This window comes from Pristis pectinata, chromosome 21, assembly GCF_009764475.1.
Source record: "Pristis pectinata isolate sPriPec2 chromosome 21, sPriPec2.1.pri, whole genome shotgun sequence".
Classification (NCBI taxonomy): Eukaryota; Metazoa; Chordata; class Chondrichthyes; order Rhinopristiformes; family Pristidae; genus Pristis; species Pristis pectinata.
Genome location: NC_067425.1, coordinates 14687303 through 14700772, shown reverse-complemented (window position 1 = coordinate 14700772; position 13470 = coordinate 14687303). Strand labels below are relative to the sequence as shown.

General features: G+C 36.7%; 1 protein-coding gene across 3 annotated transcripts in view; it reads left to right on the top strand.

The window, feature by feature from the left end:
* Positions 1 to 13470, top strand: part of ssh2a (slingshot protein phosphatase 2a) — a 113782-nt gene that overhangs the window by 86427 nt on the left and 13885 nt on the right. For all 3 annotated transcript variants that reach the window (XM_052036013.1, XM_052036012.1, XM_052036011.1), the window contains 5 exons: positions 6050 to 6143; positions 6612 to 6740; positions 9098 to 9144; positions 9994 to 10140; positions 10820 to 11020. In XM_052036013.1, coding sequence (XP_051891973.1) covers positions 6050 to 6143; positions 6612 to 6740; positions 9098 to 9144; positions 9994 to 10140; positions 10820 to 11020 — 618 coding nt within the window. The remainder of the gene's footprint in view (positions 1 to 6049; positions 6144 to 6611; positions 6741 to 9097; positions 9145 to 9993; positions 10141 to 10819; positions 11021 to 13470) is intronic.

Genomic DNA, 13470 nt, shown 5'->3' with positions numbered 1-13470 from the left:
GATCTAATTGAAGGACAAATGCTTGGTTAGGTGGCCTGCCTGTGTTCATGACATGGGACAATGGGTTTTGTTTTGGATTACTCTAGCTAAAACCAGGAAAACAGAATGAATGTTACCTTCACTCAGCTTTGTCAACTTCCATAGCCCTAATATTGTGGTCAATTGTGAAGCAAAGCAATTTCCCACTTCAAAGAAAGCCGCCAAAAAGATTTAGTGATCTCTGTGGCACAGATCTCCCTGTTCCTGCCAACAAAGGTCTAGTAATTGCTGTATTAGAGATTTCCATGCTGCTGCCATCAGTTACTAGAGAGCAATTGGATCTAGGGAATCTGATCCATATAGGCTGCTCAGATTGGTTGACATCAATCATATTTAAAAGAAAAATTCTTTGTTCGCAAACAGGTTAGAAAAAAATCAATAATTTTTGCAGAGCATAAAATGAAAGTAGAAGCTGAAATGCATCCTTAAAATATATAAATATAGATTACGGATATTAACATAAGAAGGATGTGGGGCTCATGCAGGGAAATGGTGCTAAGGTGAATGCATCGTGTTGGAGCAGACACAAGAGAAAGAATGGCCCACTCCTCCACTTTGTTCTTAAGGGCAATGGTGTAGTTTTACAGTTAAAGAATTAAGCAAATTAAATTATTTTAGTAACAAAGTAAAACTATGATAGACAAGGCACGGCAGAGCAGGTAATGTTTGGGAGCTGTGCCAAGGTGGTGGTACAACTGGTAGAGATGCTGCCTCTCAGTGCTAGAGACCCGGGTTCAATCCTGACCTCGAGTGCTGTCTGTATGGAGTTTGTATGTTCTCCCTCTGGTTTGATTCCACATCCCCAAGATGTGTGAGTTGATAGCTTAATTGGCCACTGTAAAGTGTCCCTAGAGTGTGGAGAGTTGATAAGAATGACAGCAGAATAATAAAAAAAAATCATGTGTAGGATTAGTGTAAATAGGTAGTTGATAGTCAGCAGGGACTCGGTAGGCTGAAGGGCCTGTTTCTGTGCTGTATCCCTCTGACTCTAAGTTTTGAAATATTTGAGGAAATGAAAATTATTTATACTAAGGGCAGAACAATGACCAAACAGTAATTATGGCTTAGTGTACGACACTACTATGGAGCAGAGCAAAACATTGAGTGTTTTTTTTGGTAGCTAGGATAGTTCTTAAATATCTGATTAACTTGTCATATCACCAGTTTTGGACAATTTTGCAGGTAAAAGGCACAAAACAGCACAACTTTTAGAGGATTGGGGAATTACTGGCAACAGCTGGATTTTTGCACGATGTGTTCTTGTGCATACTCCAGATGTCATTTTCATGGTTTTAATGATTGTGATTAGTTGTTCCTTTGTCAACAAAACAGTAAAATGCTAAGCTATGATTTTAACAAATTCAATGAAGGGTAGTATTAGAAATTTCTCATTTATTCATAAAATTTGAATCTGCACAATTTGTATCATTGTATCACAGTTAGAGACTCTGAGAAGAATTTTGCTTGTAATTTCTTGATAGTTGCAGCTGATTAAATTCTTCCTTGAAATATTGCAGTCAAAATGAGGGATCTATTGACCTTGAGACTTTTATGTATTTTTGATATTCAAGAAGTCATTTTGAATTCAAGGTACTGCAATGCACTAAATGATTGTTTTCTAGTGTAAAGGTCTGCATTCATTATGCCATTTCATTTAGATCCAAGAGAAAAATTAATTATATAAACTGCACAGTGTCTTGCATGCATGATCTATATTGTCTTGAAACTTATAATAATAGTGTGACTTGCAACTACATAGAGATAATGGGATCATAGAATCATAGAGCCAAAAAATGGGCCCTTTTTGTCCCACCTTGTCCATGCTGGCTATGATTTCTATCTACATTAATCCAATTTGCCTGCATTTGGCTTGTATCTCTCTACCCCTTTCCTATCCAAGTACCTGTATAAATGCCTTTGTGTGGAAAAACTTACCCCTCAGATCTCCCTTAAATTTGTCCCTTCTCAACTTAAACCTGTGTCTAGTAGTTCTAGTCTCCCATGCCCTGAGGAACAAGACTCTGAGTATCTATCCTACCCATGCCTCTTTTTAATTTTCTAAACCTCTAAGGTCACCCCTCAGCTACCTCCATTCCAGTGAGAATAAATCCACCCTATCTAATCTCTCCCTTGTAACTCAAGCCCTCCAGTCCAGGGAACATCCTGGTGAATCTTTTGCACTCTTTATTGCTAACACATCCTGTTGTGTGTTGACCAGAACTGTTCACAATACTTTAAGAACTGCCTCGCCAATGTTGTGTACGATTGCAAAGTGGTGTCCCATCTCTTGTACTTGATGCCTATGAAGTCAAGAATATCAGGTGCCGCCTTCACTGTTCTATCCACCTGTGTTGTCATTTTCAGGGAGCTATGGACTCGCACCCCAAGGTGTCTCTAAATCAGTGCTCCTAAGGTCCCTACCATTTACTTTGTATGTCCTACCAGAATTTGACTTCTCAAAGTGCATTACCTCACACTTGTCTGGATTAAATTCCATCTGGTACCGCTCAACCCAACTTTCTACGTGAACCATATCCTGCTGTATCCTTTAAACCTTTTTCGCTATCTATGACCGCACCAATTTTCACCTTGTCTGCAAACTTACTAATCAGGCAACCTACCTTCTCATCCAAGTCATTTATATCTAACACAGAGGCCCCAGCATTGATTCCTGCATTGGGCCATTTGTTACAGACTTCCATTCAGAAAAGTGCCCATCTACCTCGATGCTCTGTCTCATCGTCACCAAGCCAGTTTTGGAGATCCAGTTTGCCAAAACATCTCTGATCTTTTGTGCCTTCACGTTCAGGACCCCACCCCCACCATCATATGGGATCTTGTCAAAAGTCTTGCTGAGGTCCATCTAAACCACATCCATCACTGTGCCTTCATCAATTTTCTTAGCAACTTCCTCAAAAACACTCAAATCAGATTTGTGAGACATATTCTCCCCTGCACAAAACCATGCTGACTTCTCCTGATCAGTCTCTGCCTTTTGAACATAAATTGTTTTTAAATCTTGTAACTCAATGAAAATACTTAATAAGTGAGCAGGTATTTCCTTCAACTAAATGTTGGGAAGACCACCGTTACTACCTTTAGCTCAATCACAAACTTCTTCCATGGAAGCAAATTTTTATATTTAAAAAAAACTTGTTTGAGTTGTACAATTAATTAAAGCAAGTTGAATGTAGGTTTAAGCAGAGGTGTTTAAAACTAAAGGGCCTAGGTTTAGGGTAAGTGGTTTAGAGGGAATCCAAGGAGGTTTTTTTTTCACCCTGAGGGTGATTGAAATCTGGAAAGCACTGCCTGAGGGTTTGGTGAAGGCAGCTACTCAATGCTTTAGCAGTATCTAGATGAGCACTGGAACGCAAAAGGTATGGAAGGCTTCAGTACAAGGGTTGGATAATGGGATCAGTGTAGATGGGAATGATGATCAGCATGGACATGGTGGGTCAAAGACCCTGTATTGTGCTGTATGACACATGAAAAGCATCATATAAAGTTTATTTTTAAATAGACTGGTCAGTTGATAAAATATCTATAACATTTGTGTCTTGGGTATTAATTCACAATTTTTGATCATATATAACTAAGGGAGGGTGGTGGGAGCAAGTTTGTGTTATCATATCTCAAGATGCTGGATATTCCAGCAATACTAAAACATTGGAATTGATTTATTTAAACTGTGCCATCTTCCCAATCCTTTTTGGATTCTGCCTTGAGTCCAGAACACTGCATTTTTAATCTGATATCTCTGTGCTATAAGCTCCCTATATTTTGAACCTATCAATAGCATTCCATTCATCTCCCAAAGAAAAACTTGTGCCATCAACTTCCTAATAAGGTGGCAGTTGAATAGTGCCTGCATGTCACTGACTAGTGCTCAACTACTTATCGTTGTTAGTAAAAATAGTCTTCCTAATCTGTAAAGGGTGTCACAGATGAGAACCTGTTAATATCAGTCTGTTCAAATGTTAAGATATCAAAAGCAACTGAAGAAATCTTAAAACAATGCTTTATCTCCCACTCAGCTATTTAATGTTTACAGAATTTTAACAGCCACTCAACAGTAGATGAACAAGGCATACAATAGATAAACCAGGCAAACAACAGGACAAAGATTTGTAATGAATATTGATGCAAGGCTTGGCTGATGCGTAAATCAAAATGTGTTTATGCAGTGCTTATCAAATTCCTAATTGATTTGCAGCCAATTAAGTAATTTTGAAATATAGTCATTGCCATGGTGCAGTAATAGTGGCAACTCATTAGAAAAGTGGCAAGCTCCTAGAAAAATAAAATGTAATTAAGCAGTAAGATGATAATGACTGGTTCAGTGAAGTTTATTAAGGGATGAACATTAGCCAGGACATCAATTATTCCCCTTTGTTTCTATTTGATCTGGCTGCTGTACAAGCTGTTAGAACACACATGAAGGGCAGGGATACTCATTCCTCCAGTTCAGCAGGAAGCAGCTTCTCCTTTTTAAAAAAAAGTCAACCCATAATGTAGAATTTTAGTGTTGCTTTAGGTTTCCCTCTAGGAAAAATTGTTTTCTGGTTGGTCTGACTTTCTGGACAGTACTTTTCTCTGAGTCAGGCTATTGTGGGTTCAAATCCACCTTTGGAGAAGTGTGCCCAAAAGTCTAGGCTTGCACCTTAGAGAAATACTGAGGGATAGCTGTGCTATTGGAGATGTAGCCTTTAAGAGGAGATTTTAAACAGATTTCATCTGCTCCCTCACTATTATGAAGTGCAGGAACACTTTTATTTAGTTCTTAGCCAATGTCCATTCCTCAGTTAATGCCAATGAACTTATCTGGTCATCATCACATTGTTGGCTGTTTGACCTTGCTGTGCACAGATCAGCTGTTGCATTTTCTTCAGCGTCAGCACTTAAAACACACAAATTAAGGATTTAGGAACCCCTGATGGCATGGAAGGCAGCACATAGTGATGCATACAAATCAAATGTAATTGAGAAACCAAACCAGGTACAATATTTGGTCCAAAGCAGGGGATATCAAATTCAGTAGACTAACAAGCACATATATAGTTTGTGACTAGGATATAGTAGAGTTATAGATAAGGCAATACATTAAAACAGTCAGGTCTAGAGGTAACTAACACATTGATAAAGAGTCTGGCAGCATCAAGTGGTGTTATGGTTATGGAAATGGGTGTTCTTAGCCTTACAGATACTGGGTCTGAATCACATCTCGATGTCAAAGTTGATACAAAGATAGCAAAACCTTTTATTCAATTTAAGAAACTTATTATAACAAAAAATGCACTAGATGCACTAATTATGACTGGCGTAAAGCTGAGGGGTCAAATATGAAGTGTATCCAGCTTCTTGGCTCAGTACAGTATTGAATTCCTTTAACCTCACTGTTAACTCCGGTGTGGATTAGGTAGTCAGATGTGCCTGCATCTGACATCCAGCAAGTTCTATACCTTCACATACAGTAGCAGTATGTAACTGTGGAAATCCAAAACTCACCGACACGTGCACAGTAGCCAGCCTGTGCTTCTGTACGGAAGAACTGGCTAAACTCAAAGCAATCCAGACTACTACTCACTCATCTGGTTTGCACGTTTCAGCGAATTTGTTTATACAGATTAAAAATGGAGAATTGCTTTTGAAATCTTTTTCCCAGTGTAATGGTTATTGTATGATTTTTGTAATCACTATCACAGAGAATTTGTTTTCACATAATATACATTTAGTATTTTTGAGTTTATTTTTAAAAAATGTTAGTACAATATAAAAGTTCTGAAAACAGTTGAATATTTTTACTGAAAATGTTAGTAGTTCATGTGCATGCAAATATCACTACTCTTTCAATGTCCTATTCACTATCAGAATAATTGTAAGTGAAGGGAATGATTGTTAAAATAACTGGTTTACAAAGCACCTGTTATTTGGGTTTAACCAAGAAATATAAAAATTAACTTACCTGTGCTCATTGTTTCTTACCATTATTATTGTATTTGCACCAATGTAGACCAACGGAGCGAGAGCTCACTGAAAGACTAATCAAGACTAAACTGCGAGAAATCATGATGCAAAAAGATTTGGAAAATGTTACATCAAAAGAAGTAGGTGTACTTCTTTATTAAAGCAAATTAGCAGAATTCAAAAAGTCTGGATCAATATATTAGTTGACGTAGTTTTTACCACAAGACAAATGGAGGATAACTGCTCAAAACTCAAATATCTTGTAATCAGAGGTCTCATGGAAGATTCTTACTGTGCACTTGCTTGTCGTCTTGAAATGGCTGCCTGGACTATTTTTAATTGTTTAGAGACTGAATTTGGTTTTGTCTTCCAGTGTGGATCTCCATTCATAGTTAATGACTCAAAAAGATTAGTTGCAGACTTTGCATGAAAGAACCACCTTGAGTGGGACTGTAGAGAGTTTTACTGAGCTACCAAAGCAGAAATTTCATTTGTCTAGTTATCAGTAAATTGTCCTTTAGCCCTGCCTTTTTTTTCTGCTGATTTGTTTTTCTTTACTTTTTTCAAAGTGTACAGGTTGCAATGGCTAATTATTGTATTCTCTGCAGATTCGCACAGAATTGGAGATGCAGATGGTCTGTAACTTGAGAGAATTTAAAGAGTACATTGATAATGAGATGATTGTAATCTTGAGGCAGATGGACAACCCAACGGAGATATTTGAACATGTCTACCTGGTAGGATCATCACATTATAATTGAAATTTGTCCTCCTCCACCCATTTGTGATTGTAGAAATGAATGTTCTCTCAGGGGCATTATGGAATTAAGGAGGGAAAATATGAGGAACATTTAAAGCAGATGACTTTAAATAGCATTGGCTTTTCTTCCATCATCAACCTTGTGATAATCTGAGATGAGGGAGAGCTAGTTATCGCAAACTTGAGCTCTTCCGAAACATTGCTACTTGTATTCCAAATTACACCAGATCTCATTCACCCATCACCTAAGTGGTTACTAATGTACATGGACTCCTGGTTTTAAAGTTCCACAACCTTATTTTAATATTTCACCATGACCTTGCTCCTTTCTGATCTGAAATACTTTTAATCCTCAATTTCAATGATTCCACCATTATCAACTTCATCTTCAGCTGCTAGACCCTAGGATCTGAAATTCTCCTTCCTAAATTTCTATCTCTCCTCTGTTAAAACATTCCTTGAAAACGATTTCTTTGTTCAAGATTTTGGTAATCTGTCCTAACATCATCATTGGTGCTATCAATTTTTTTTCTTTCATTACACTCTAAGTGCTGGGGATATTTTACTCTGTTAAAGAAATTGTATAAATAGAAGTTGCCATTCTGTCACTTTGTAGTGTATTCTGCTGGCACACTACCACACTGTATATTACCACCTTGGTTGTAGACCCTTAAAGGAGAAATGAAATGTTGATTTATCCACTTTTAAGTGTTCTAAATATATTAAAAGTATAAGGTAGAATAGTTTAATGTGGAGTGCAATGGGTCATCTGGGACATGCAAGAAGATGCAATTTAAATATTTTTCTTCTATCTCAGCTGACTGCTTATTGCTTCTGCTTTAAAAGCTTTCATGATCTAACATTGTGAATTATTGCTGTGTGATTTCTTGTATTGGAGTACACTCATTTCAGAACTATCCTGACTAGGTTTCCTATTTAATGTCCCACAACATGAAGCCTTCTACTACCTGCTTTTGTTGAATGACAGTGCAGACTGTAGTTAACAGGCCTTAAAATCAAGGGAAACGTTTTATTTGAAAGGCATTATCATTACTTCCAAGTATCTACCAGTAAACTCATTTTTATCTGTGATAGTTTCACATTTTCATAGAAATCAGTTCATATGGCAAATAACATAGAACTAGACTCTGTAACCTTTTTGTTGCTTTGGAAATAGATATTTTGATCATTTATTCTCCTGGTTCACCTCTGTCCTTTTACTATCTCCGTGGCGAGTCACCCATTTCCAAACATTTTCCCCACAAGTATGAGCAGCAAGCTCCCTTGCATTCTTCAATGCAGTAGTTAATTTGCAGCTTCTAGCTAAGAACCATATTTCTCTCAAGATAGTAACAAGTTATATGTTTCACATTGCACTCTACCTCTGAACCTTTAGACAATACAGGGCTCTGGTAGATGAAAGTTTTGCTTTATCCTTGCCACATTGATGCCAATACTCTGCCATTAGCAATACTCTCTACTGGCATCCTCCTTAAATAGTAGAAGGAAAATTGGAAAGAAGGCACAAATGACTGCAGATGCTGAAATCTGCAGCAAAAACTGAGTCCTGATGAAGGGTCTCGACCTGAAATATCGACTGTTTATTTCCCCCCATAGATGTTGCCTGACCTGAGTTCCTCCAGTATTTTGTGTGTGTTGCTCCAGATTCCAACATCTGCAGTATCTCATGTCTGCAGCAAAAACTAAACTGCTGAAAGAACTCAGCAGGTTAAGCAGTATCTGTGGAGGTAAGGAGATAGTTAACGTTTCAGATCGAGATCCTGGATCAGTCCTGGATGGAAACGAAGACCATCCCTTTGTCTCCATGGATGCTGCTCGACCTACTCAGTTTATCCAGTGGTTTATTGGTATTGGTTTATTATTGTCACTTGTACCAAGGTACAGTGAAAAACTTGTCTTGCATACCAAACATGCAGGTCAGTTCATTACAAAGTGCAGTTATATTGAGTTAAAAAAGAGTGCATTGATGTAGAAAAATACCATGTATTTTTTTTTGCTTGGAAAATTGGAAAGACTGCAAAAGTAAGATGGCAGTAATAAATCAACATTGCTGTGGAATTCTTAACCTGCTTATCAGATAAGAACTTGACTAGTGTACTTGTGTGTTAGTTTTCTGAAAACTTAACTTCCCTTTTGCTAAAGTATGCTTACGATGCATGACTGTACATGGGATGTGAAATGTGATGTGGAGGATCAGGAGCATGTGTCGGGTGCCAAAAAAACCTGTTTGAATCTATACCAGAGCTACTTTCCTTCTGCTGATTATAAGCAATGTGTTGAACCTGAATCTTAGCCAATTGTCTCTGTTTTCAGGGCTCCGAATGGAACGCTTCCAATTTAGAAGATTTGCAGAACAGAGGGTAAGGTTTCTGGAATAAAACATGTTAAATTTACCTCAACCACCAAATCAAATGTTAATGAGCGCTACACTTTGGGGAGGAGATATAGGATGAAGTACTGCACACACACATCAATTGAAATATGTTCTTTAATATTTTGTTTTCATTTTTTTTAAGGCCAGCACGTATTGTGAAAACATTTGATAAAGAAACCAATTCTTGACTTGTACAATGTAATTTTTTTCCCAATGATCATTCTGAACAATATTCCATTTATTTAAAAAAAACTTGATTCCCAGTAACCTTGAGCATTTCATATTCATTTACTAAACTTTTTAGGAAACTAAATATTTGGGAAACTTTTAGGCGACGTGTGTAATGCCAGCCATTTGAAATCAAGAAAACCGCAGGTGCCGGAAATCTGAAATGAGAATGGAAAATGCTGGAAGCACTCAGCAGGTCAGGCAGCATCTGTGGGAAGAGAAACAGAGTTAGAGTTTTAGGTCCAAGATCCTTCATCAGAACTGTCTGACACGATGAGTGTTTCCTGTATATTCTGTTCCCATTCATTTGAAAGTCTCTAATAAACAGTGGGTTTTAAAAACAGTTCAAATAATCTAGCAGCCATAAGGTAAAAATAAATAATTCAAAACACTTTTTTAACTACTCAAAACTAATAAACTTTGAGCAAAAAGATAAGTGATTTATTTAGTTTGTAAAATTATTTTGCCTTAAATGTTAATTTCTTGTACCATGAAGGTGTTTTAATTTTTAGAAACCATCCTATGTACCTGTGAATGGACGTTACACTTTCTATATTGGCAATGGTGAATCCTAATGTTGTAATAATTTCTTAATATTTTTATCTAGGATCCGGTACATCTTAAACATCACCCGTGAAATTGATAACTTTTTCCCAGGAATATTTGAATATCACAATATAAGAGTATATGATGAGGAGGCTACAGATCTACTTGCATATTGGAATGATACATACAAATTCATCAGCAAAGCAAAGTATGTAATCTAGTAATAATATGTATGGTGCTGTGTGGTTCTCATTATGTTTTAAATTTGAAATTCTGTGCAGTGTATTCAAATGGACTGGTTAAAAACAATGACTATTTTTATGTCCCACTCTTCTACCAGATTAATTTACACCATGGTCTGGATGATGCATGGTTTTCACAATTCTGAATTTTTGATTTTTGCTTCCTGTGTAATTGCAATAAGTTTAATTTTAATTTATAACATTTTAATCACATTTTATCATGCTATAAAATGTGCGTAATTTGGTCACTTTGATTTCAAATCATTTTTTTGCAAATCGCTTTCCAAACTTGAAGTTAGAGTTTTCAAAGCAAGCGTCAGTTAATACTAAGAAATCAATCATGTCAGGAAGAAATCTACTAAAGTAAAAATGTACTTGCTTCTCCAGTTCTAATTTTGGTAAGCAGATGCCATGGGACATATTTGAGTTTACTGATTACAAATTCTGTGTGTTACAAAGGGGATGTTCAAATGTTTTTGCAGAAATTGTACTTCTGTTTTGTGCTAAGCCACTAGTGTTTATAAAGTTGCCTTCATTCAAATTGAAAAGTTAATTTGAATGTTTTCTATAAATGTCAGGTTCCTAAGCATAATCACCATTGTAGCTTTTGAATAGTTTGATTCTAAATATTTTTTTTTCCACCAGGAAAAATGGTTCCAAATGTCTTGTTCACTGTAAAATGGGTATCAGCAGGTCTGCATCCACAGTAATTGCATATGCAATGAAAGAATATGGCTGGAATTTGGATGAAGCTTACAGTTATGTGAAGGAAAAACGAACAGTTACTAAACCTAATGTTGGTTTCATGAGACAACTAGAAGAGTACCAGGGTATCTTGCTAGCTAGGTAGGTGCATCATTTTGTATTATTTTTAAGTTGGTTTTAATTTATAATGTCTGCATTGTCTTGCTTTTCTTTATTTTCTTGATTCACAATTTCTCTCTATTTGCCTCCTGGCTCTCTCTCATACTGGATTTGGTCTGATAGAACGGCAGGCAGGGCAGCCATGTACATCTCTACGACTTCCACAGATGATACTCTAGAGCCGAATGCCGCAGTGCAACCCAAGGTAGAGCCACTGCCGATTTTCCCTCTCTCCCAGTTAGCTGGGCACCTTGTGTCTGCACGGTCCTCAACCACACATACTCACTGCCTGTGAGTGGAAGTGTCAAACTGAATTGCAATTTGAATCAGGGTCTCCCATTCTCAGAGTCTCTTGCATTTGGGAGACCTATCTCAAAATAGAGACTCAAGATGGCATAAATTGAATTCATTCAGAGCAAACCACAAACAGGCAAGTTCACTGAACTCCAGCCTCCATTTTCATTATGCCCTGCAGTACTCAATGTGTTCTATATTTTTGCGCTTTTGTGGAAGGTATTATGCTGTAAAAAGACAATGGTGTGGCTTGTGGTTGCTGTAGAAAGCCTTAATATAAAATAAACAAGCTTTTTGTTCTTGTAAAGCATTACTTGCCATTTCTATTTTAAATGTAAAGATCTCAGCATACTAGAATGCGAAATGGAGTAGAGCCTTTTAACAGGCACACATCTAGTCAAAAAGTTGGAGCAGGTTTGTTTTTGTTTGATCAGTTTTCACCCTGACTCATTCTGTGTTTTCTCCTGTTCATGATAGTAATGTGTTAAAAGAATTGGAGTAATCAGGATAGCAAAGTGATCTGTTACAATTTTTTCTGATTCCTCTCAGATTTTCTAGAACATCTGTTTTTCAAAACACTACTACTGTCTGCTCAAGAATTGGTTTAGAATTTTGGCCAATTCCAGAAATATTGGAGTATTCGACTTGTACTGATATAAATCACACAATAGGGAAGAGGTTACATATGTTTGGGAGGTTGGGGGAAAGAAAGCAAAGGTCGCAAGTATTTGGCTAAATTTTTTTTTTGAAGGGTTGAATCAAGCACCACCACTATCCATTTCCTATTTTTCTTCAGTAAATCAGAGTGAACAAATCAACTTGAGCCAGTAATATTACAATTTAATCTATGTTATCTCAAGATGCTTGAGAAATTTGTTTTTTTTGAGATTCTGTTTATAGAAAGAATTTAGATCGAGACCCATCTCACTTGAGTGAGATTGTGCTGATCTTGACTATGGTTCCATGAACAAGCTTAATGATGATTGTGTTGCTTTCATATTGTTTCCACTGAAATTAAGTACCCAGTACTGCAGTTACATATTCTCCTCTTAGCAACATCAGTCGTGATTGGAGAGAGAAGCTTGAAGTAGACATATTAAATCAGTATTTCATTTTACTAGTTTTTTTGATAAATTTGGGGCTAATTTGATTGGTTTCATTAAGGATGATGTGCAATGGTTTTGCTCTCTTTACCCCTAACATCCCACCAAACACCAACCTTGTTGCTGTTACATGATTTGTATCAATGTACTAAGCTTTGTGATAAAACTACATTTTTCACTAATTTCCTATTTCAAAAGGCAGACATCATGGTTTTGCATTGACACACCTTTGAAAGCATTTATAGTAATGGGTTATTTTTTATTTAGGACTTCCATCACACAGGCATTGCAGACTCTGCAATTTTTATCTTGATTCACAGTGTACCACTGCTGAATTGCTTGCATGTACACCACTGATCTTATACATTACACTGGAATTCATGTCCCAGAACACATTCTAATATAATTCATGTTAGCTTTTTCAAGGTGCCTTTTGGTAAATCCATTGCTCTGTGAACTAATTTATGTTGAGCCAATATTCTGTCAAAAATGTCTGTTACAACTGAAAATTGGTAGAGGTTAAGAATCACAAATATCTTGATGACATTAATATGTTGATAGCACAAGTTTATCTTTGATATTTTACAAGGATATTTTAGTGAGAAAATTGGTTTAAATAAATTAGTGATAAGTTTTCTGAAACTTTTTTTTGAGTCTAGGAAGCAATTTTGCATTCTGCTTTTTAGTCATACTTCATAAACTGAACATGATATTACAGGTAATTTTTAATAGTGCAGATTGGCTGGATGTTTAAAAGTAAGATTAAATTCATAGTTTGAAAGTTCAGTATTTATTCCTTATCTGTGAAAGCTGTTTCTGTGATTAATGATGAAGTGGTTAAATTGCTGAACTGGCTTGGAGCCATGAGTTCAAATCTTACCAAGGTGGCTGACCCTAATGCCCATCTACACTTATCCCATAAGATCTGTATCCCTCTACACCTTTCCCATCCAAGCACTGTCCAAATGCCTTTTAAATATTATAATTGTATCTGCCTCTACCACTTCCTTTGGCAGCATGTTCCAGATAACTTGC